We start from the raw sequence: 20,554 nt of genomic DNA on the forward strand, positions 1-20,554 counted from the left end.
AACAGGAACATAAAGGGTTGAGTCTTGCCCTGAAGTGTAGCAAAGATGGACCTGGGTGGGTATCAAGCAGAAGAGAATTCCACATGGGGGCACTTGTGAGAGGAGGTCAGGGGTCGCGCACGAGCAGGAGCATGTGTTTATTTTAGATACATAAAAAGCCCGATTCAGACCGTTAGGCTCTGATAGAGGCCTCTCTACAGGATGGGGGAGCAGGCAGATACTGGACACAGTGTTCGTATATAATACTCTAAATACTTTTATTGGTTACAATATAAATCTCACTCACTCCACATTCACACCCTAAACATACTGCACCAGAGTCTGAAGATTAGAACCAAGTCCCAATGGCCAGTTGAGGTCCGCTCCAATCAATCAAGGCATGGGGAGCAGGCTAGCACACCTCTTCAAAATTAGGGCCCTGGATCGATGTCTGACTCCAAGTTGCAGATGTATATAGATGTATAGTCCATTCCGTCATGTCAACAGTCCTTTGTTTCTGTTCACTGGGCCTTTCACCCACAACTCCGTCCTGGGCATAATCCAAGGTGTTTCATTTCCCGCAATTTTTGTCCACGGCTGTAACAGATACATTGCTATGACAACACCACCAATGTTATTCCCTTTTCTGCTGATTCTTTATCTTTCCCCTGGACACAACAAATTGTTTCACATGAACAGTCCTTGGCCGCTCGCAACCTTAAATCCTTGCTTCTGTTGCCAGCACACAACCCACGTACTCATGTCAAGCGCACTTCACTCACACTAGGCCTCAAATAGCCTATAACGTATTACAACATATTTATATATGTGTATACATACGTGTGTGTGTGTGTGTGAACGTATGAGGTTATCTCCCAACAAGACTCCCCAAAGTATATGTACAAAAGAAAACATCTAAGTCATTAACAAACTCACTAGTGTCAATTAAAATCCACTTCCAGACTCAGAAAGTCACCTGCCCCAAAAGAGTTACATGTTCCCCACCCAGGCAGATCCTTGTTCAGACAGGACAAGACGCTGTGCTCATCTGTCCATAACAAGACTAAGTTCTGCGCTCACTGTTGTCAGATTGTAACAAGTCACATACCCGCAGCAAGCAGACACCAGCTATGCTGCACCAGGCAGCACAGATCAGAGCTCTGTTCCTCCTGCTCCCAATATACAGGCTATCCCACAGGAGCTGAAGGAGAATCCCCTACTCCCCTGACTGGCTGCTGATATATCCCCTGTGAGTCTCCAGACCCTGGAGGCAACACATGTATGTACGTTCAAGTGGGTCTCCCACACACTGGCCAGTCCATTACACTCTGACAAGCTAGCATTTCACTGAATGGATGTATTTGTACTGCAATCTTTGAGAGACCTTTCTCCCGCACCCTCAGATCATCTTATGCATGTACCAAGATTCCCATTTCACCAGCATGCATCTGCCCCAGCGAAGAGCTCAGCATGTCCCTGGAACAGTGCAGCCAGAAAGTTACTCAGTTAGCATGCTCTGGTTGGGAGCCTTGTGGGCACTTCCGTCTATTTGCTCTGCCAAAGCAAACCACCCCAGGTACTGAGCCACTGCTAGGACTTTGCTCCTCTCTAGCCATACAGGGGAAACTTTCAGGGCCCACCTCCAGATTCTGCATGCTCGCTTATGCAAAAGGCCTGGACCCACAGAAGTGAACTGATGCCTATTTTGAATGTACAAAGACAGGCTTTGCCCACACAAAATGGGTGCGAGCCAGCATCTCTGGGTGGAAGACGAGCCAGCTGCCTCACAAATTCAGGACTAGCTGGAAACGACCTTCGCTGTCTTATTAATCAAAAACCTAGCATTTACCAGAATTTGTGCTTGGTTTGTGATCTGAACTGCCAGCAGATCTACTGTAAATATCATCAGGATGGTGGCTTTTCGTCCACTTCTACAGCCCTACATGGGCGTCAAACACCATGGATTTTAAAACACCATCCTATTTCTAGATTATTTCAATCTCTAGCTCTCTGAGGGGTGAGAGCAGATACCTGCAGAACTCAAGAATGATACAGGGCCCAAACAATTGGTGACCTGGTTTCCTCCGACATTCCAATTCGTGGGCTGCCCTACCCCCTCCACACAGAAGATGAAGACACAATATTCAGTGCTGGCAAAACAATGGCAGGCTGACAATAATGACAGGTCTTTCTGTATCTCATGGGGGCAGGAGGAAAAAGGTCCCCACCATTCCATTGTTCCTATGAGACCGGCTGCGACTGAAATCATTTCCTGCAGATTTCACTCAAAGCAGCAAACGTTGGTCCCACGGTGTCCAAGAAGTCCTTGGGCAGTTCATTGTCAACAGTGAGCAGGGAACTGAAGGAGCCGCTTATCTCTAGCTTTCCCTCCTCGGCATATATGTGAGGTTGGTACATGACCATGTTCTCCTCCAGGTTGCTGAGGTGATAGAGCCTCTGAGGAAGGGAAAGGGAACACATAAGAAAACAAAATCTCCCTGGAGACTCCATCTTTCACACCCCTTTGGAAACCAGTGGGATTCATCATAAGTAGCAGGTCAGCAAGAAGTCCCATGGTGATACTGTAAGAAATACTCGTCACTCCCACCCAACCAGCCAGCCCCTTTAAGGCACAGTATGCAGACAGGCACATCAGCTATGCCAAAGAGCGCCCTGGGAGCAGCGCTGCAATAGAATAGCACAGGGAAGCTATCATAAGAAATACAAAAAGCATGAAAAATTACAAGTTCCCCCGCCAGCACAGAACAGAAAGAGCAAGGAACCTGGCTTTACCTATGCACCTGCAATGGGAAGCACTGCAGTGCCCAGTGCCTGTCCCGAAAGGAAAAGGTGCACATGTGATGGACAGACAAGCGTCCAGGTAACTTGTAGGTGACCAGAATGGCACAGCAAGAAGTGCTGGAGACACGAACTCTTCAGCAAAGGCTCAGAGAGCGTTGTAAGTGGCCCCTCCTCACACTCCCCCCGCTTCCGTACCTTGCTCTCAGCCAGGGGTTTGGATTCTGCTGCGAGTTAATGCCCGTTTTACACACCTTAGCCCCTTTTGCCATTCCCGGCAGGTGTGTCTCTCCTACGAGCAGCTGCAGCCAAAGTGGAAAGTTCCCACGGCAGCCCGTGCTCCACAGCCCGGACCCACGGACAATACCACGGCGTTCCAAACCAGCCATTCCCTACCTGATTCAATGTGTCACCCACTGTTCGTACCATCTCATTGCGGGGTCTTCTGTGGAGTGTTTCCACGTGCCTAGAATACTGGACCCCCTGAAAGAGAGACAAAGCCTTGGACCTCGGCAAGGCCATAGCCCCTCCATCAAGATTTTACAAGTGTCATTCTGGTCTGAACAAATTCCTCGGCACTCACTGTATGGTATAGCCATTTCTCCTGTGCGTGTGAAACCCACACACCTCCTAGGTGTGGTGTCCTGTCCCATCTAGTGGCACCGAGACCACTTCGACAGAGAGGGGTAAAAATGAGTCTGCTCTACAGCCTTAGCTAACAGGCAGTTGGCTTTTAGCTCATGAGGTAGAGGCTCATGTACTAAACTCCAGAGGTCCCCGGTTCAATCTTGCCTGCTGATGACTGGGGTCTGTCGGTGTTACACGTGTCTTGTCTATTTAGATTGCAAGCTCATCTGGGCAGGCACCATCTGCTACACTGTGTTTGTACAGCACCAAGCATGATGGGGCCCCAGTCTTGGTTGGTCCTTTGGGACGACTATCATAAACATGGTGAATCAAAAGAATTCACTGCATTCCTTTTAGTTAAAGACACCAAAGCCAGGACCTGATCCTGCCAATATTTACTCACACAAGTAGTCCTTACTCACAAAGGCCTAGTGTTTTAAGTGAAGTTTACCAACTCAGGGTTATGCTATCCAAATAAAGGCGTTATGCTTTGCATTTTTTTTAACCTGTCCCCAGACAGAGATAGTTTGTGGAGCCCATTAGTGAGCATAACACAGTGAAAGGCATTCTACTTACATGGGAACTGTGGCTGCCGCTTACTGGTCTGGACTGGACCATTGTGCTGGCACCCTTTAAAAAATAAAAACAGGGAACTGTTGCATGATTACAGGAAAGTTATTAGGGATAAATATTATTTCCTGCGGGCCACCAAGCTCCCCCCCGGTCTCCCTCCCCCCAGCGCACCACGTCCCCGCTCCTCTGCCTATCTCCAGGCACTTTCCACCGCCAAACAGCTGTTTGGCGGCACTTAGTGCTTTCCAGGAGGGAGGGGGAGGAGCAGGGAGCCGTGTGCTCAGGGGAGGAGGCGGAGAAGAGGCAGGGCAGGGGTGGAGATTTGGGGAAGGGGTTGGAATAGGGGCAGGGAGGGGGTGGAGTTGGGGTGGGGACTTTGAGGAAGGGGCTGGAATGGGGATGGGGAAGGGGTGGGAAGAGGTGGGGCAGGGGTGGGGACTCATGGAAGGGGTGGAGTGGGGATGGGGCCGGGGGCAGGGGGTGTCAGTGATGCGGCCCTCGGGCCAGTGTACTAGTCCTCATGTGGCCCTCCTGGTGATTTGAGTTGAGATCCCTGGGTTAATAAAACCCACCACAGTTAACCTCTCATCCCCCCACCCCCCCAACACCCACACACACACAAAATACTCTATGCTAGTTTGTAGAGTGTACTTACACATAGACCTTGGTCACAGTGTCCTCGACTGGATGTAAGGGAGGAAGATGGTGCCATTACATTTACATCCTACAATGACAAACAACAATCTCACATTGCTAAACTATCTGGCTGGACAGGTAAGAATCTTGTAAGGTAAAATAGTTTTATTCTGAATGGAGACTAATCTTGAGAAACGTCAGCTTCAGACAATGATCGGTGACTAAGCACAGTGCTTCGAATGGCAGTGCAATCTCATTTTAGTTAAAGGTTTATTATTTTCAAATAGGGGCTGTCTTAAGTTATTCTTTTCACTGTGGTTCATGTCATAGGCCGCGTGTTAGGCACATCTGTGACGTTGGCAGACCAGGTGCCAGCTCATGCCAAAGCCCCACGTCAATTCACTTGTGTATTAGTATTGATCAAAGTAATTGTTAAATGTATAAGAATGTATTTGGTGTTTAAGCATAATGAAAATGGGATGTTACATGCATTTTTTTAACTTATCTGTAGCCTGTTATAATGTAATAGCAAACATTTACATTGTAAATACCCCTGTAATTAAATAACCCTTCAAAGAAGCCTTGTGGAATGCTAATGAAGGACTTTAACAGAAAAGTGCTAATTTCAAAGCAAGTGGCAATAGTATGTGATGACTGGAGGTCAATGACTCAAAATCCTTTCCTCACTCACTGTCTGAGGAAAAGCCCAAATGGGTAGAGACACTGTCAGCTTGTTTTGTGTCAGGAGAAGCTATTAAAGATGGATTCAAGAAAAGATCCTTGATCTCTGGAGTACAGAGAAGTGTACCAGATGCAAAGCAGAGATCGCCAGAGACTAATGAGGAGAGGCTGAGGAAACTGGGATTATTTAGTCTGCAGAAGAGAAGAATGAGGGGGGATTTGATAGCTACTTTCAACTACCTGAAAGGGAGTTCCAAAGAGGATGGATCTAGACTGTTCTCAGTGGTGGCAGATGACAGAACAAGGAGTAATGGTCTCAAGTTGCAATGGGGGATGTTTAGGTTGGATATTAGGAAAAACTTTTTCACTGGGAGGGTGGTGAAGCACTGGAATGGGTTACCTAGGGAGGCGGCGGAATCTCCTTCCTTAGAGGTTTTTAAGGTCAGGCTTGACAAAGCCCTAGCTGGGATGATTTAGTTGGGGAGTGGTCCTGCTTTGAGCAGGGGGTTGGACTAGATCAGTGGTTCCCAAAGCCGGTCCGCTGCTTGTTCAGGGAAAGCCCCTGGCGCGCCGGACCGGTTTGTTTACCTGCCGTGTCTGCAGGTTCAGTCGATCGCGGCTCCCACTGGCTGCGGTTCGCCGCTCCAGACCCATGGAGGCTGTGGGAAGCGGCACAGGCCAAGGGAAGAGCTGGCCGCCCTTCCCGCAGCCCCCATTGGCCTGGAGCGGCAAATCACAGCCAGTGGGAGCTGCCATCGGCCGAACCTGCGGACGCGGCAGGTAAACAAACCGGTCCGGCCTCCAGGGGCTTTCCCTGAACAAGTGGTGGATCACGTTTGAGAACCACTGGACTAGATGACTTCCTGAGGTCCCTTCCAACCCTGATATTCTATGATTCTATGAGACAATCTGGGTATCCTGAGAAGACTTTTGGGAAACTGGCAGTATAGTTAGTTTACTATAGAATTGGCTGCCAGTGTTGTCTTTGGTGTATGATCTGGAGTACCTATTGATATGGGGTAAGTGACTGGTCTCTTGGGACTGGGAGCAACCTGATATGGTGTATTTTTGATTTGTGACCTTTTAATCACAAAGTCAAGTATGTCTGGGTGGCAAGATAGACTGGAGAATCTATGGGGACTGTCTATGACTCCATGGTAATACTGATGGTCATTTTCCTGCCACATTCTGCTGAGAAAGGGAGGAGTGTTCTGCTCAACACCAAGTGACAGGTGACATGAGTGATAAGACCAGGTGGTTGATAATCTGGGCAGACAGGTATCGAGTTGGCAGGATGCTCACAATAGGAAGGTGGATACATGCTCAGTTGCTCACCTGAGACAAAAAGTTTTCACTCTCTTCATTGTACTTGATTAAAGTCTGGTTGCCTTCTTCAAAAGGGAGATTGGCTTGGCTTTTCCTCCTTTCAGACCCACACAAACACAGCAGCAGAAGACAGCCTGCCACTGAAACAGGAAAAAAATGACCAGAATTGCCACTGACATCTCACAGCCTTTCAAAGCAGCCCCACAGGCACCTCACTGAGCTCTATGAATGTAGAGATCAGATTTCAGATCTTTTTTATTCTGAAACATGAATGAATGAATGGTGACATAGAAAACATCAGACTGGACTAGACCAGGGGTCCAGCTAGCTCAACATCCTGTCACTGACAATGGTCCGCTCCAGATGTTTCAAAGGAAGGTGCAAGAAACAGGAGTATCCTGCCGCTATGGGAAATTTCTGTCTAATCAACTCTCCAACAGCACCTACTATGAAGAACTCAAAGAAGACCCCACACCACAGTTTACCCAGGAATTTACAGATGTCATCAAATCCTTTCCCCAAACAACTTCAAGAGAAACTCTACAAACTCATCGCCAAAGAACCCACCACTGGGACCTTCTGCATGCTTCCCAAGATACACAAACAAGGGAACCCAGGCCGACCCATCATATCTGGCAACAGTACTCTCAGTGAAGCAATATTGGGACTCCCAGAAACCATCTTCAAACCAGTCACCACACAAAAAGACTTCCTCCAGGACACAACCAACCCACAAACTTCACAACATTAACAATTTCCCTCAGGACCCCATCTTTGCCACCATGGATGTCACTTCCTTGTACACCAACATCCCCCACAATGACAGCATCGCTGCCACTGGACAACATTCAGATCTCCAACCTGAACCCATCGCCAAACTCATCCATTTCATCCTGACCCATAGCAACTTTACATTCAACAACAAACCTTTTACCCAAACCATGGGAACAGCCGTGGGTACTAGGATGGCTCCCCGATATGCCATCCTCTTCATGGGCCACCTGAAAAAGAGTTTCTGGACAAATGCATCAGAAAACCACTGATAAACCTAAGATATGTCTATAATATTTTCATCCTCTGTATAGATGACTTAAACTCGCTCATAGATTTCCACCACAACTTCAACAGCCACCATCTGTCCATTATACTTTCTTTGGAACGCTCCCGCACTAGCATCAACTTCCTGCACACCAGAGTCAGTTTCAGCAATGGAACCCTACAGACAACTATGTACAAGAAATCCACAGATTACCACACCTACCTCCACAAATCTAGCAACCACCTCAAATACACCAAGAAAGCTGTTATCTACAGCCAGGCACTCAGATACCACAGAATATGCTCCAAGGAGAAAGTCCAGGATATACACCTTAACGCACTGAAAACTGCCTTCACCAAACAAGAACACTCCACCAGAGAAGAGGATCACATCGTGGAACCTGCCCAGAAAGAGCCTGCTTCAATACAGAAATAAAACACCCTCTGACCGCACAACGCTTCCTGTCACCTACCACCCATACTGGAACCCATAAGAGGCATCAAATAACTACAACCCATACTCAGTAGGACCCCATCCTGAATTAAATATTTCCTGAATGCCCTCTTTTGGCCTTCAAACAATCCCCCAGCCTCTCCAAGCTCATCATCAGAAGCAAGATCCCCACAGACTAGGACACACCAACTCACAGCTGCACCAGACCCTGTCAGAACAGATGCAAAACCCACAGACATATCTCCGCTGCTGCAATGATCAACCCCTACCTCCACTGATACCATAATATGTCGTATACCTCATTCAATGCACTAAAATGCTCAATAATAACACTTTTCACAAATTTCAGAGTGGTAGCCGTGTTAGTCTGTGTCAGCAAAAAAAACGAAGAGTACTTGTGGCACCTTAGAGACTAACAAATTTATTTGGGCATAAGCTTTCGTGGGCTAAAACCCACTTCATCCGATGAAGTAAGTAATCACAAAGTAATCACTCTATACCTGACTTCTCAGTCCTCATCCGCGAAGGAAACCTGCACAACACCATCTAAAGACAAGCCCGGGAGCTTTAATTCATAACTTTGCTAGACACTAAAAATCATGGATTGAATAGAGACACTGGATGTATGGTTTATTAAAACTATCTCTAACCCACCAACAAAACCTACCCCACTCCCAGTTTCCCCCACTTTTCCTTTCCCCCTGTGATTGGAGGTCCCTTGAAATCTGTGTTAACTTAGGCTAAACAATCTGTTCCACCTTGTACTTAGCTGTGACATTCCGTATGTTTCCTAGACCTCAACAAAAGTTCTGTGTAAGGTCAAAAGTTCGGCTCTTTCACCAACAGAAGTTGGCCCAACAAGAGATATTACCTCATCCGTGTTTTCTCTCTAATATCCTGGGACTGACAGGGCTGCAACAACACTGCATATCTATTCCCAAATAGTTAGGGCTTGGCTAATGCCAAAAGTTTTATCCTTATACATTTTAACTTCATCCAGGAATCTTCTCACTATCCTTATAGGTGCCTATATTCTACTGAAACTTTCTCTCTCCCTACAGAACTCTTCTTCGCCTCAACGATATCAGTGGCAGTGAGTTCCAGAGGTTAACTACATGCTGTAAAAGAGAGAATTCTCTTTTATCCATTTCAAGTGTCCTGCCTTTCCATTTCGTTGGATGTCCCCTCATACTAATATGAGAAAGGGTCAGCAGGAGCATGTGACATACATTTCACACGCCGCCTTCATCTCATCTCCTCTCTAAAATATGCAGCCCTGAGCTTTTCACTCTCTCCTCAGATGGAAGACTTTCCAGGACTGTTCATTTCCACTGCTCATCTCTGGACCCTTTCTGTTTTCATTATACTTTTGAGACAAACACACTATTCCAGATGAAAGTGTCCCAGCTCCCTGTGTGATGCCATTGTAGAACTGACTGTGTTACTCTCTAACCAACTCTTCATACAGCCGAATATTGTTTGCTTTTTCGATCATGACTGCATGCTGACCCAGGTTTCCATTGAGCTCTCCACAATAAAGCCCAGGTCCTTCTCCTGAGACGCTACAGTTAATTTAGAGTGCCCCCCCCATGCATATGAGTCATTTAAATAAACCCTTCCAATGTCCATTACCCTTCATTTGTCAGCACTGGATACCATCTGCCATTGTGCTGCACATCATGGCATTTCTGCCAAAGCATTTAACAGACTGTTCTCTTGGTTGCTGGAGATGAAGTCTGCAGTGGTCGTTACACGAGCACAGCTATGGTTCCCACCGCAAGGCGAAGGTGGCTCCAGAATGTAATAAGACCACTGAATCGTGGTGACACAAAAGAACAGTTATTTAGTTCCACCGCTACAGCACTCACACCTATTAAGAGAGTCAAATGGCCATTTTACTGCCACTTGTTTCTTTTAAAGGCAGGTACAATATGCCACATATTAATAGGTTGCAGCTCCCATGAGATCTTATACCCAGGTGATGAGTAAGTGAGGGGTAAATTTTAGGAGGCACCTTACCTAGAAATAACAGGAGAGCTGCCAAAATTACAGCAATGGCGCCACCTCCAAGACTCACTGACACGGAGTTCGGTTCTTCACATACACGTCCATCTGGGCAATGGCAGAGCCTCACAGACAGATTCTGCTTCATAGAGAATCCCTGCCTGTCCAGAATTAGGAGAGGCACCAAATATTTGCCACGTGGGAGGCTTCTCAACATTAAAAGTTCAACTGAGTCACCTAAAAGAAGAAAGGCAAGAACTCCTGAGCCTTGTGTAAAAAAGTAATAAACAGCCTGAAAGCACAGTGATGATGGAGGAGTGGCTTTTTTCCATTTTGAACCCTTCTGAATTATACAAGCTGAGTGGGGAAATTGATTGGAAGCACAAAGGGACAGAACGTCAGTGAGGTTAGGTTCACTATTTGGTGTTTAATTTGCACACACCGCTACCCAGACAGTGTGCACAAAGTGGATAACTGCATGTGCCAGTGTTTTAGTGCCTGCCTGTACCTGATAACTCTATCCAATAAATAGGAGATCACTTTCCAATACGTGTAATGCTTTCAGTTCCATAGTAATGGTGTCAATGATCCCAGCAGAAAACTGTTTCTTGCCATATGTGAGATTTTAGAGGCCTCAAAGCAGAAAGTTGAATGGTACAAAATTCTATTGAGCCTATAATCATGGACAATTGTATTAAAAGACATCTAAGCAGATTCTGACCTCAGTTTACTCCAGTGTAACTCTGGAGTGACTCCACTGAAGTGAGAGTGGACTTACTCTGAATATATTCCGAGGTAGGAGTGCAGAACTGAAAACACTGAAGTGAGAATAAATAACAGATGGTAAATATGACTATGCCTGTGTTAAACGGTGACAGGATGACGAAGTGAGCAGGAGTTTCACAGGGTGTGTTGGAGGAAGAACTTACCAAAACTCTTTCCTAATCTCCAGTTTTGCTTTATATTTTTTGAGTCATCAGCGAGTTTAAATGTAAAAGGACCAGAAAACGGATGGGAGTCATTATCCTCTGCCTTTATGATGAGAGGAGTCAGTCTTGCTTTGTCACAAACTTCCAAGGAACGTGTAACTAATGTTGGCATGTGGTCATTGATGTCAGACAGATAAAGCAGAATGGTGCCAGTACCCGTCTTCGGTGGGACGCCTAGGTGGAGAAAACAGAGCTTGGCCAAGATATTGGCAAGAGTCTGACATGATTCCCCTGCCCAATTCATTTCCTATTAGTCCCTGTATAAGTAAATACATTAGCAAGATGTAAGGACATTCGGATTTTCTGTACTGATCCTCCATTCAGATTCATGGTCAATCATTTCATAGTGTGTCTTTGACCTGAGAATATGCTTTATTAGTAATAATCAATTAGCCAGTAATAATCAATTAACCCTTGATACTTCTGTCAAGTAGATACATATCATCATCCTCTCTTCCAGATGGGTTAGGGGAGATACCAAGGAGTTAGATGCATTTCCAAAGGGCACACAGCAAGGTCACAGTCAGGACTAGAACATAGTCCTCTCTCTCATTCCCCCAGTCTCCTGCCCCAATTATGAGATTACAGAAGGAAGTACAAAAGGAAGGTGGAGGGTCCAGTACTTAGGACACCTGCTCTGCCATAGATTTCTTGTGTGAGCTTGGGCAAGTCAGTCCATCTCTGTGCCTCCATTCCCATCAGTACATGAGGGATTGTAGCACTGCCCTACCCTGTAATCCATCATCTGTACTGCAGCTGATTAGTGTCTGGGTGAAATCAGAGGTGTCGATTGAGACCTGCAATGCCCCACCTCTCCCCCTGTAAGATCCCAACACAGTTGCAATCATCTGAGGTGCCTGAGCTGACAGCAACCTTGTCTGCTAAGTGAGGCTAGTAGCGGGCCGTTCTCACTGAGGGGGGCCTCCACTTGTCACGCTCCCTTGGTGCTCTAGAGCTCAGATCTGGTGAACTTTAGGGCACAATACAAGTCTGACCTGTTTTCCCAGGTGCTCACTTGAGGCACTGATTAGGAGACAGAGTGGAGCTCATTTTAGAGCAGGAAGGGTTTAAGCGGGAGGGTGTTGGGAAATTTGTTTTCTTTCAATGTTTATTTGCCATATTGTGATGGTAGCTGTGCTTTTATCCTTCACACATGTGCGTGGAGAATTTGACAGGAGTCACTGAAAATCTGATCCTCCGAACAAATATGCAAATGAGCAGCATTCTGGATACAAAACAAGCAGGGAGTTCTGAAAAGATAGACTTCGGGCTAGTCTACACTGGCAACACTAAAGCACTGCCACGGCAGTGCTTCAACATGCCTGGTGTGGTCACGGCACAGCGCTGGGAGAGAGCTCTCCCAGCACTCTAAAAAAACCACCTCGACGAGGGGCATAGCTCCCAGCGCTGGGGCACTGTTTACACTGGCGCTGTTAATTGCCAGCGTAGACAAGCCCTTTCAGACACACATCAACAACTGAAGACCTTATCACTGTGCAATTGACTTGAGTATCCCCATTCTTCCTCTACTGGGACTATTCTTCCAGTAGCAGGACCTGTTATCCCTCTCTACAGTGATGCTAACACTCACAGCACACACTCAGAAACTGTCTCATTTGCTACCATCTGAGCAGAAACTTACCATCGTCTATGGCATGAACAATGATGAGGTAAACACTGTTGTTCACGTAGGAGGATTCCCGATCAAGTTCTTTCACAGCAGTAACAATGCCAGAGTTCTCATCAACAGTCACCCACCCGGACGGATCATGAACTAGTTTGTATCTGAACAAAACAAGACAAAAAACCCAAGGCCACACAATTATTTAAATGTCTTAGGCACTCAAATACAAGCTCCATTACATCTCCTGGTATCTTTTTAAGCCTCAGATATTTCCACTCTGGGACTTTACTATTTTGTTTGTTTGTTTGTTTAATGTTTCTTGTTGATGAAAAGTGATGAGGTGGGGTGGCTTCACTAGGGACTGAATTTTTTTTATCAGCCAAAACATTTGCAGTGTAGCTGGTGGCAATGCAAGATTCCCCACACCAGTGCTAATATGCCTCACCTAGAGCCTGGAGGAACCACTGTTAAGGGTGAGATGATAGTTTAGTCTCCATTCCAGTTCAATTGTGAGGAAGTCAATGGGAGTTTTGACCAAGCAAGCACTGTATGATTTGAATCATTATTTTTACTTTTCCAAAAGCAGAACTAGATATTTCCTGTCTAAGGACTTGTCTACACTACCGTTCAGGATCAATCTAAGATACGCAACTTCAGCTACTTGAATAGTGTAGCTGAAGTCGACGTACTTAGATCTACTTACCGCAGTGTCTTCACTCCCTCTCCCGTCGACTCCGCTTGCACTCCTCGTTCTGGTGGAGTACCCGAGTCGACAGGAGAGCACTCAGTGATCAATTTATCGCATCTAGACTAGATGCGATAAATCTACCCCCGCTGGATCGATCACTGCCCGCCGATCCAGTGGGTCGTGTAGACAAGCCCTAAGTCTGGAGGGTTGGCCGTATCCAGTCAGTCTAGTGATCCAATATACAGTTTAGAACAGTTGCACTAAGCAGAGATTTCTTTGTTAAAGTTAAAAAGCTCTTTCCTTTATGTTCCTTAACAATTTCCCCAGCTCAGAATTTATAGTGTCTCCACTCACTTTATCTTATTTGGCACCACATCTGGATCTACAGCAGAATATACTCCAAGCCTTGTCCCAGGCTTCACGCCTTCTTCTTTTTGAAAAGCAAGCGTGGGAGGGTGAAATTCAGGAGCATCATTTGTGTCTAGGACTTTCACAGCCACAGATGCACTAATGGGGACTACAGGAGGGCTCCTCGGTTTTCCTTTGTGACACGAAGATAAAGGTTCTTCGTTTTCAACAGAAATGACAAGTCTCTTCTCTGAGTCACCTTCATAGTCCACAGGCTGCCAACCCCAAAGAGAAGCTTCCATTAGAAATTATGGCTTTTCCTGTGGAAAGATCATCTCTCGAAAAGTGAGAGCAGTAACTGATCCCAAATTATAAGCAGCTCCAACTACTAACATTGCAATCAATCTGTACATGCTCCAAATGCCATATTGTAACAAATCCACGGCTTCAGTAACATTACCTTAATGAGACTTAAAATGCCCTCATTTGTTTCAGGATCGGTCTCAATGATGAACTGTTCCTTTTCATTGCCTTTCACTATATTGTACTTTGCTCTCCAAGCAGGTGTGTTTGGAGAATCTTGATCTTCCACCTGGAGCCTTAACACTCCTGGCCCTACTTTGCCTTCTGCAATTTGCAGCTGATACTGAAAAAAAAGAGGATTGTCTCAGCAATGTCTAACCAGGAATCATCACATTGAACTAGTCCATCAATCCAGGTTCCCATCACACTTCCAAGCCCTGAAGATCCACTTCACAGAGGCCTTGTTCCTCTGCCCTAGCTTTAGGGTCCTACTCCCTGGCAGTGCAGCTCTAGTGTAGACGCAAAACTAGGGCCTCTCCTACAGCTTCCTCCAGGACCCCATTCCCCAGGATGGCAGCGGCTCTGTGGATATGGCCTGAGGTTGAGTAATCTCTGAAGATCTGGGTGGGGACATAATTCTGCACAGTGTAAATATCTCCATGATAATAGTTACTTCCATCAGATTCTGTATCTTCTGCTGGTAATTTTAATTTTTTGTTCAGGGCTCAATGATGCCTCCCTTACTCAGACAAAATAGCATTTTACTCTGCAAGCTGACTCACTTATATCAGTTAAACTACTCATGAAACAAGGTCCTACACAATGTGACTAAGGGTGGTGGAATCTACACTTGTATCCTGGAGCTTATCTAAAGCACCATCCATTGCCAGAGACCATTGCAGCTTCTCCACCCCCAGGTACCCCACAGTGCCTCTCATACCATTTGAAACCACACATAAATATAAACCCTGTCACCCATTTGGAGTGAACAAATCACAATGGCTACAAAGGACCATAGAACTTAACCAGCATGTTTTACCTCCACAAAGCCCAAACCTCACGCAGAAACCTGCTGGAACAGGTGCATTTTTGCTCTGTGCCCTGAAGCTTTCAAACTCTAGCAAACAATCCTGGGAGAGTGAATTACATAGGCAGAGGTCTGCCATGGCTAAGTCTTAGTCAGATGTTTCTTTTGTGCACTTTGTGGCCAGTGCAGCAACGTAAGACCCTTTTCTCCTGGTCTGCACCCTAACTTCTTAATACCCACACATACCCTGTCAAGCCTCCCACTTTCATTCACTAGAACAGGCAAGTTACAAAACCAGTTTTAACCTTTTCTTATTAACTGGACTAGAACCCTAAAATCCTCAGCTGACTCATAAACTGTTCAGAATTCTTTCCCCAAAACCAAACAACAAAGGAGGAGACAGCAGAGGGGAAATGGAAAGAGTATGCTGGTTGGAGATTGGGTGGCTATAATTACTGTCAGCTCAGACTAAAGTCATGGCTTCTTCTCAAGCAGAGAGAATTTCTGGTCCCTTAGAGGGCAGGAAGCCTGCTTCAGGAGAAGAGTTCTGGACTTCCTTAGTTCTTGGACGAGGTAGCCTCTCTCCCAGCCTCAGGTCCAGCAGAGAACGCATTTGATGCTTTCCAGATCCACAACAGTGGAGGATGCATTGTTAAACTCAAATAACATTAAGCCTGCATGCCAGTAGGTTGTAATCAGCCTGGTGAAACTCATAACTCAGCAGAAAGAAAGAAGAAAACAAAGGAAAGGGAAGATCCTGATTCTGAAACAAAACAATAAGCACTCAAACTGGCCCCACTCTCCTCAGAATCACTCTGGGTTTTTTATAAAGCCCTCAGGCCAGGCTGTGCACTATGCTCCTTCCAGAGTCTTCTAGGAACTACATCTACCTAAAATAATCTTTACTCAGAAACCAGCCTAGATATATATCAACACGTCCAGTTCCCAAACAAGGTTCTCATCACACATCAGGAACTTCCTCAGACTAACTCTGGCCATAAGTTTGAGCTCTTTTCCAGAATTCTAAGGTAACTGTTCATTAATCCACAGCCTTTTAACAGTCACTTTCCTTTAGGCAAGCTTGGTTCTTTGGCCCCACTGTCATAGCAAACCCCCGCCTGAGAGCACCCTGCTGCTGGTACTAGAGAGAGTTTTATCCTTTGAACTGACAGTAGAAACAACTTGGCAAAACTTAACTACCACAATGGGATATACAGAGGGTTCATAAGTAGCCAGGGGTACAAGGCATTATGGATCACTACCAGAATTGTTTTATGTAAGCAGTTCACAATCAACATTTCCGGTTGTTGGCTATATTAAAATTAATTGACTCTATAACATGCATTTGAGAATGTAAACCCCACACTGGCACTGAGAGGATTAACAAGAGCCTGGGAGCTGGAACCCAGAGGGGTGCTAAGTAGGTCAATTAGCAGATCCACCTGGAAAAGAGTCAGGACTGAGAAAACTCAGAGAGAGAGCCAGGAGAGAGGAGGCTGGGAGTTCCTGCTCTCTGAGAATGGTCTGATAGAAGTCAGGAGAGAGGAGAATTGGGAAGAGCTGCAGGAGGGGAGTTAGTTTGTGTGGTGCATCTTAAAATGGAGGCAAGATTCCTGGGAAGCAGCGCTGGGGTGTCAGTGTTCAGCTGAAAAGTAGAGTACCAGGGAAGATCTGTGAAGGACTAACGTTCAAGCCTGGGAGGGATGGAAGTGAGTCAGAATGTACTTTTGGTTTGGGATTTGGTGAAGAACTCCAGGGAAGAATCCTACAAGCCAGAGCCCTGAAAGAAGCGGGTGCCTGAGAGGCATGCAGGTGCACAGTGAGCGCAGAAAGGGGCTGGTGGGAAAAGTCTGTGGACAGGCTGAGATTGGAAGTGGTCCTGGGGAAGCAGCAAGGAATCTGAGTAGATGGAGCTTGGCTGCTTTCTTCAGGGTCCCTAGACTTGAACCCAGAGAAGAAGGAGGGTCTTGCTTTCACAGTGGCCCCCAGAAAAGGTCCTGGAGACCACATGTGGAAGGACTACTTTGTTAGGACTTGGGACGGAGACTTGGCTTGAGGCTGCCATTCCGTTGTTTATCAGACTTTCTGTTACTCCAGAAGGCATGGGACTAAATGTGGCCTGGCCAGAGGGTTGAGTCACAAGAAGACTCAGACTGCTGCAGGGTCGGAGAGGCTGTTGGTAAGGGGTACTAGATGAGGAGAGCCTGCTATGCCATGCCCAGCCAAAAGAGGGCGTGACAGCAGTGAGTCCACTTTTCCACAACATGTAAATGCTGTTTTAATAGCACCTAATTACAGAAATGGCACAAAAACTTTTAGAGAAGCCAATATCAGTACACGGGAATCCACTGAAATTGATGACATCCTGTCAATTGTCTTCCTGTCAACACTTATGAGATTTCTATTGCCGTTCATAGATGCCGAGGCCAGAAGGGACCATTCTGATCATCTAGTCTGACCTCCTATATGACAGGCCTATAAAATATAAAATAAATAATATAATACAATAAATCCTATAAAATAATTCCTAGAGCAGATCTTTTAGAAAAACATCTGATCTTGATTTTAAAATTGTCAGTAATGAAGTGAATTGTTCCAATGCTTAGTTACTCTCATCAATAAAAATGTATGCCTTATTTCCAGTCTGCATTTATCTAGCTTTAACTTCCAGCTGTATCATCCCTTTCTCTGCTAAAGACTCCATTATTATATACGTGTTACCTCAGATAGATACTTATAGAATGTAATCAAATCACCCCTTAACCTTCTCTTTGATAAGCCAAATAGATTGAGCTCCTTAAGTCTATCACTAAAGGCTGGTTTTCTAAGCTTTTAATCATTGTCATGGCTTTTCTCCGAACCCACTCCAATCTATCAACATCCTTTTTGACCTGTGGGCACCAGAACTGGATACAGTATTCCAGCAGCAGTAACACATTGCCAAATATAGAGGCAAAATAATCTCTCTACTCCAACTCGAGATTCCCCTGTTTATGCATCCCAGGATGTCATTAGCTTTTTTGGCCACAGTGTCGCACTAGGAACTCATGTTCAGCTGAGTATCCATCACAACCCCCGAATCTTAGTGCTGTTGTGTTAATAACCCACATCCATATATACTTTAGCTTGATCTTGCAAGGTGCCAAGCACTCTTAATTTGCCATTGAGCGTACTCGGCACCTGGCAGGATTGAAATTTCTTCATCTTGGAATGGTTCAGTAAAGTAGCTGCCCTTTTTCCTTACATTTTCCTTGGTAAATACAGGCGGGTGGTTGTTTGTATCTTCAATGGCAATGTTAACTGTTGCAGGAGATGACATTTGTGGGGTACCGTGGTCTCTGGCTTTGATCAGAAGTTTGAAAGAGCTGGCAGTCTGAAAAACAAGTTAATTAACTTCCAACATATAGGTTAGGAAAAAGTGTCTGGTCATTGCTACAAAATTGATCCTTTAAACTATTTATACTTGTGAATCTCTCCCTACTCCACAGATTCCTATATGAACCTAAATTTACACATGGCAAGTATATATCATATTATGTACTTCACCTGATAATCCAAGCATCCTGAAATCACTATCAAACCACTGGTAGGATCGATGTTAAATCTGGGCTCTTTCAGATTGGGTGTCTGTGTAGTAAGGGAATAGGTCACCCGAGAATTAGCCGTGTCTTCTTCATCTTTGTCAAGGGCTGTCACTTGGAAAACTGGCTCATCTAGGATGACGAATTGAAGCATTTATTACACGAGCTCACTACTGACAGGGATGTGCTTGGACCTAATGACCTTTATCCCTCTCTACTACTTCCCCTCATTACCCCAGGCCTTCTGCATATCCACTAGACTCCTCTGTGCCTCCACATATTCTCTCCACATTTGGACTGAGGTTTGCCACTTATGTTTCTCTTCCTCTGCAGCTCCTGCCTCCTCTCCCGCTGTTATAATTACTCTAGCTCATTTAGGGACACAAATTTGAAGGAGAGATCTACACTATAAAGATATTTATTGAATTTCTGTATTTCTTTACAAAACATTCACTAGTTTCTAACCTAGCAGTGCTGCCAGCCAGCCTCACACTGTGTGTTCACATCACTGTTCTTTCCAAGCACACCCCATTCCATTTTTTGTTTATCATCTGGTTCATTAGTGGAACTGGAAAAGGTTCAGAGATGGCTTCCATGCCAGGAAAAAACTAAAAATATTAGGGCTGCTTAGCTTTGAAAAGAGATGACTGAGGGAGGATGATAGAGATCTATAAAATCAGGAATGGCGTGGAAGGAGTGAATAGAGAAGTGTTATTTATCCTTTCAAACAACACAAAAACCAGGGGTCACCTGATGAAGTTAATAAGCAGCAGATTTAATGCAAACAAGAGGAAGTACTTCTTCACATAATGCACAACTAATCAGTGGAACTCATTGCCACAGGATGTTCTGATAGCCAAGAGTATAACATGGTTCAAAGAGAACTGCATAAGTTTATGGAGGATATGTCTGTCAATGGCTATTTGGCAAGATGGTCAGAGATGTAACCCCATACTCAAGATGACCTTAAATTTCTGACTATCCAAATCCAAGAATGAAAGACAGGATGGATCACTCCATAATTATCCTGTTCTCTTCATTGCCCCTGAAGCTCTGGTACAGGCCACTATCAGAGAAATGATACTGGGCAAGATGGACCATCATATCACCCAGTATGGTAGCTTTTATGTTCTTATCTGTAAGGATGAAAGGGTCCAATCCTGCAACATGCTCAGCACCTCCTGTAAAGAGCAGGGCCCTATCAGCTTCCAAGTCCTGCAGCAGAAGTTAGCCCACTAAATGCCTGCCAGGAACACTGAAAGCTCTACTGCTGAAAATGACTGTGTTACATATGGAGATAAGGGATATTGGAATTATGTACAAAGGATCTAAACCTGTTCCCACTAATCAATGTGAGTTTTGCCATTGACATCAGCAGTGTATGACCTGGGATTTTTATTTCCAGGTTGGAGCTGGCCCTGTCTACTTCCCATCTCTTTAAGTTCTCTACAGTTTTGTGCAAGTTTTGACTGATAAAAAGGTACCAGACTCAAGGACTCTGGAGGTTTTGCTAAAGATATTTGGTGTTTATGTATAACGTGCTACCATTGTGTATTTAAAGTTAATGTAGACAATAACTTTGGCATTATAGCTTCTCAGATGCAAACTAAGACACTTCATGCAGGGCTTTCATTATGAACCTTCTCTGGTCTAGGAAAATAGCTGACTTTAAGCCTCAAGCTTTGCAACACCATTTAAGCTGCATGATAAAAATGACTCCCCAAACTGCATTCCCTTTTTTGCTGCATTCTTTATAAGAAACTGATTTCAGACCAATTCTTCCTTTAGGTAAGACTTAAATCCGATTGCCATACTGCAATCAGAGGTGATAGTAGCAAAGGAATTACTATAGGGCCCAAGCCTGAAAACAACAGCAT

The 20,554-nt window shown here is 45.2% G+C and overlaps 1 protein-coding gene across 2 annotated transcripts in view; it reads right to left on the reverse strand.

Annotated features, from left to right (window-relative positions):
- Window positions 1-232: 232 nt before the first annotated feature.
- CDH26 (cadherin 26) overlaps window positions 233-20,554 on the reverse strand; it is a 36,052-nt gene continuing 15,730 nt past the window's right edge. Inside the window, exons 6-17 of one of the 2 annotated variants that reach the window (XM_037877146.2) lie at window positions 18,643-18,809; window positions 18,341-18,469; window positions 14,227-14,412; window positions 13,773-14,041; window positions 12,749-12,891; window positions 11,047-11,280; window positions 10,133-10,354; window positions 6,631-6,761; window positions 4,634-4,702; window positions 3,982-4,035; window positions 3,175-3,261; window positions 233-2,436 (exon numbers count right to left, since the gene is read on the reverse strand). In XM_037877146.2, coding sequence (XP_037733074.2) covers window positions 2,245-2,436; window positions 3,175-3,261; window positions 3,982-4,035; window positions 4,634-4,702; window positions 6,631-6,761; window positions 10,133-10,354; window positions 11,047-11,280; window positions 12,749-12,891; window positions 13,773-14,041; window positions 14,227-14,412; window positions 18,341-18,469; window positions 18,643-18,809 — 1,883 coding nt within the window. In that variant the 3' untranslated portion in view covers window positions 233-2,244. The remainder of the gene's footprint in view (window positions 2,437-3,174; window positions 3,262-3,981; window positions 4,036-4,633; window positions 4,703-6,630; window positions 6,762-10,132; window positions 10,355-11,046; window positions 11,281-12,748; window positions 12,892-13,772; window positions 14,042-14,226; window positions 14,413-18,340; window positions 18,470-18,642; window positions 18,810-20,554) is intronic. The other variant, XM_043527173.1, reaches the window with a different exon arrangement.

Source organism: Chelonia mydas, chromosome 13, assembly GCF_015237465.2.
Source record: "Chelonia mydas isolate rCheMyd1 chromosome 13, rCheMyd1.pri.v2, whole genome shotgun sequence".
In the NCBI taxonomy this organism is placed as follows: Eukaryota; Metazoa; Chordata; order Testudines; family Cheloniidae; genus Chelonia; species Chelonia mydas.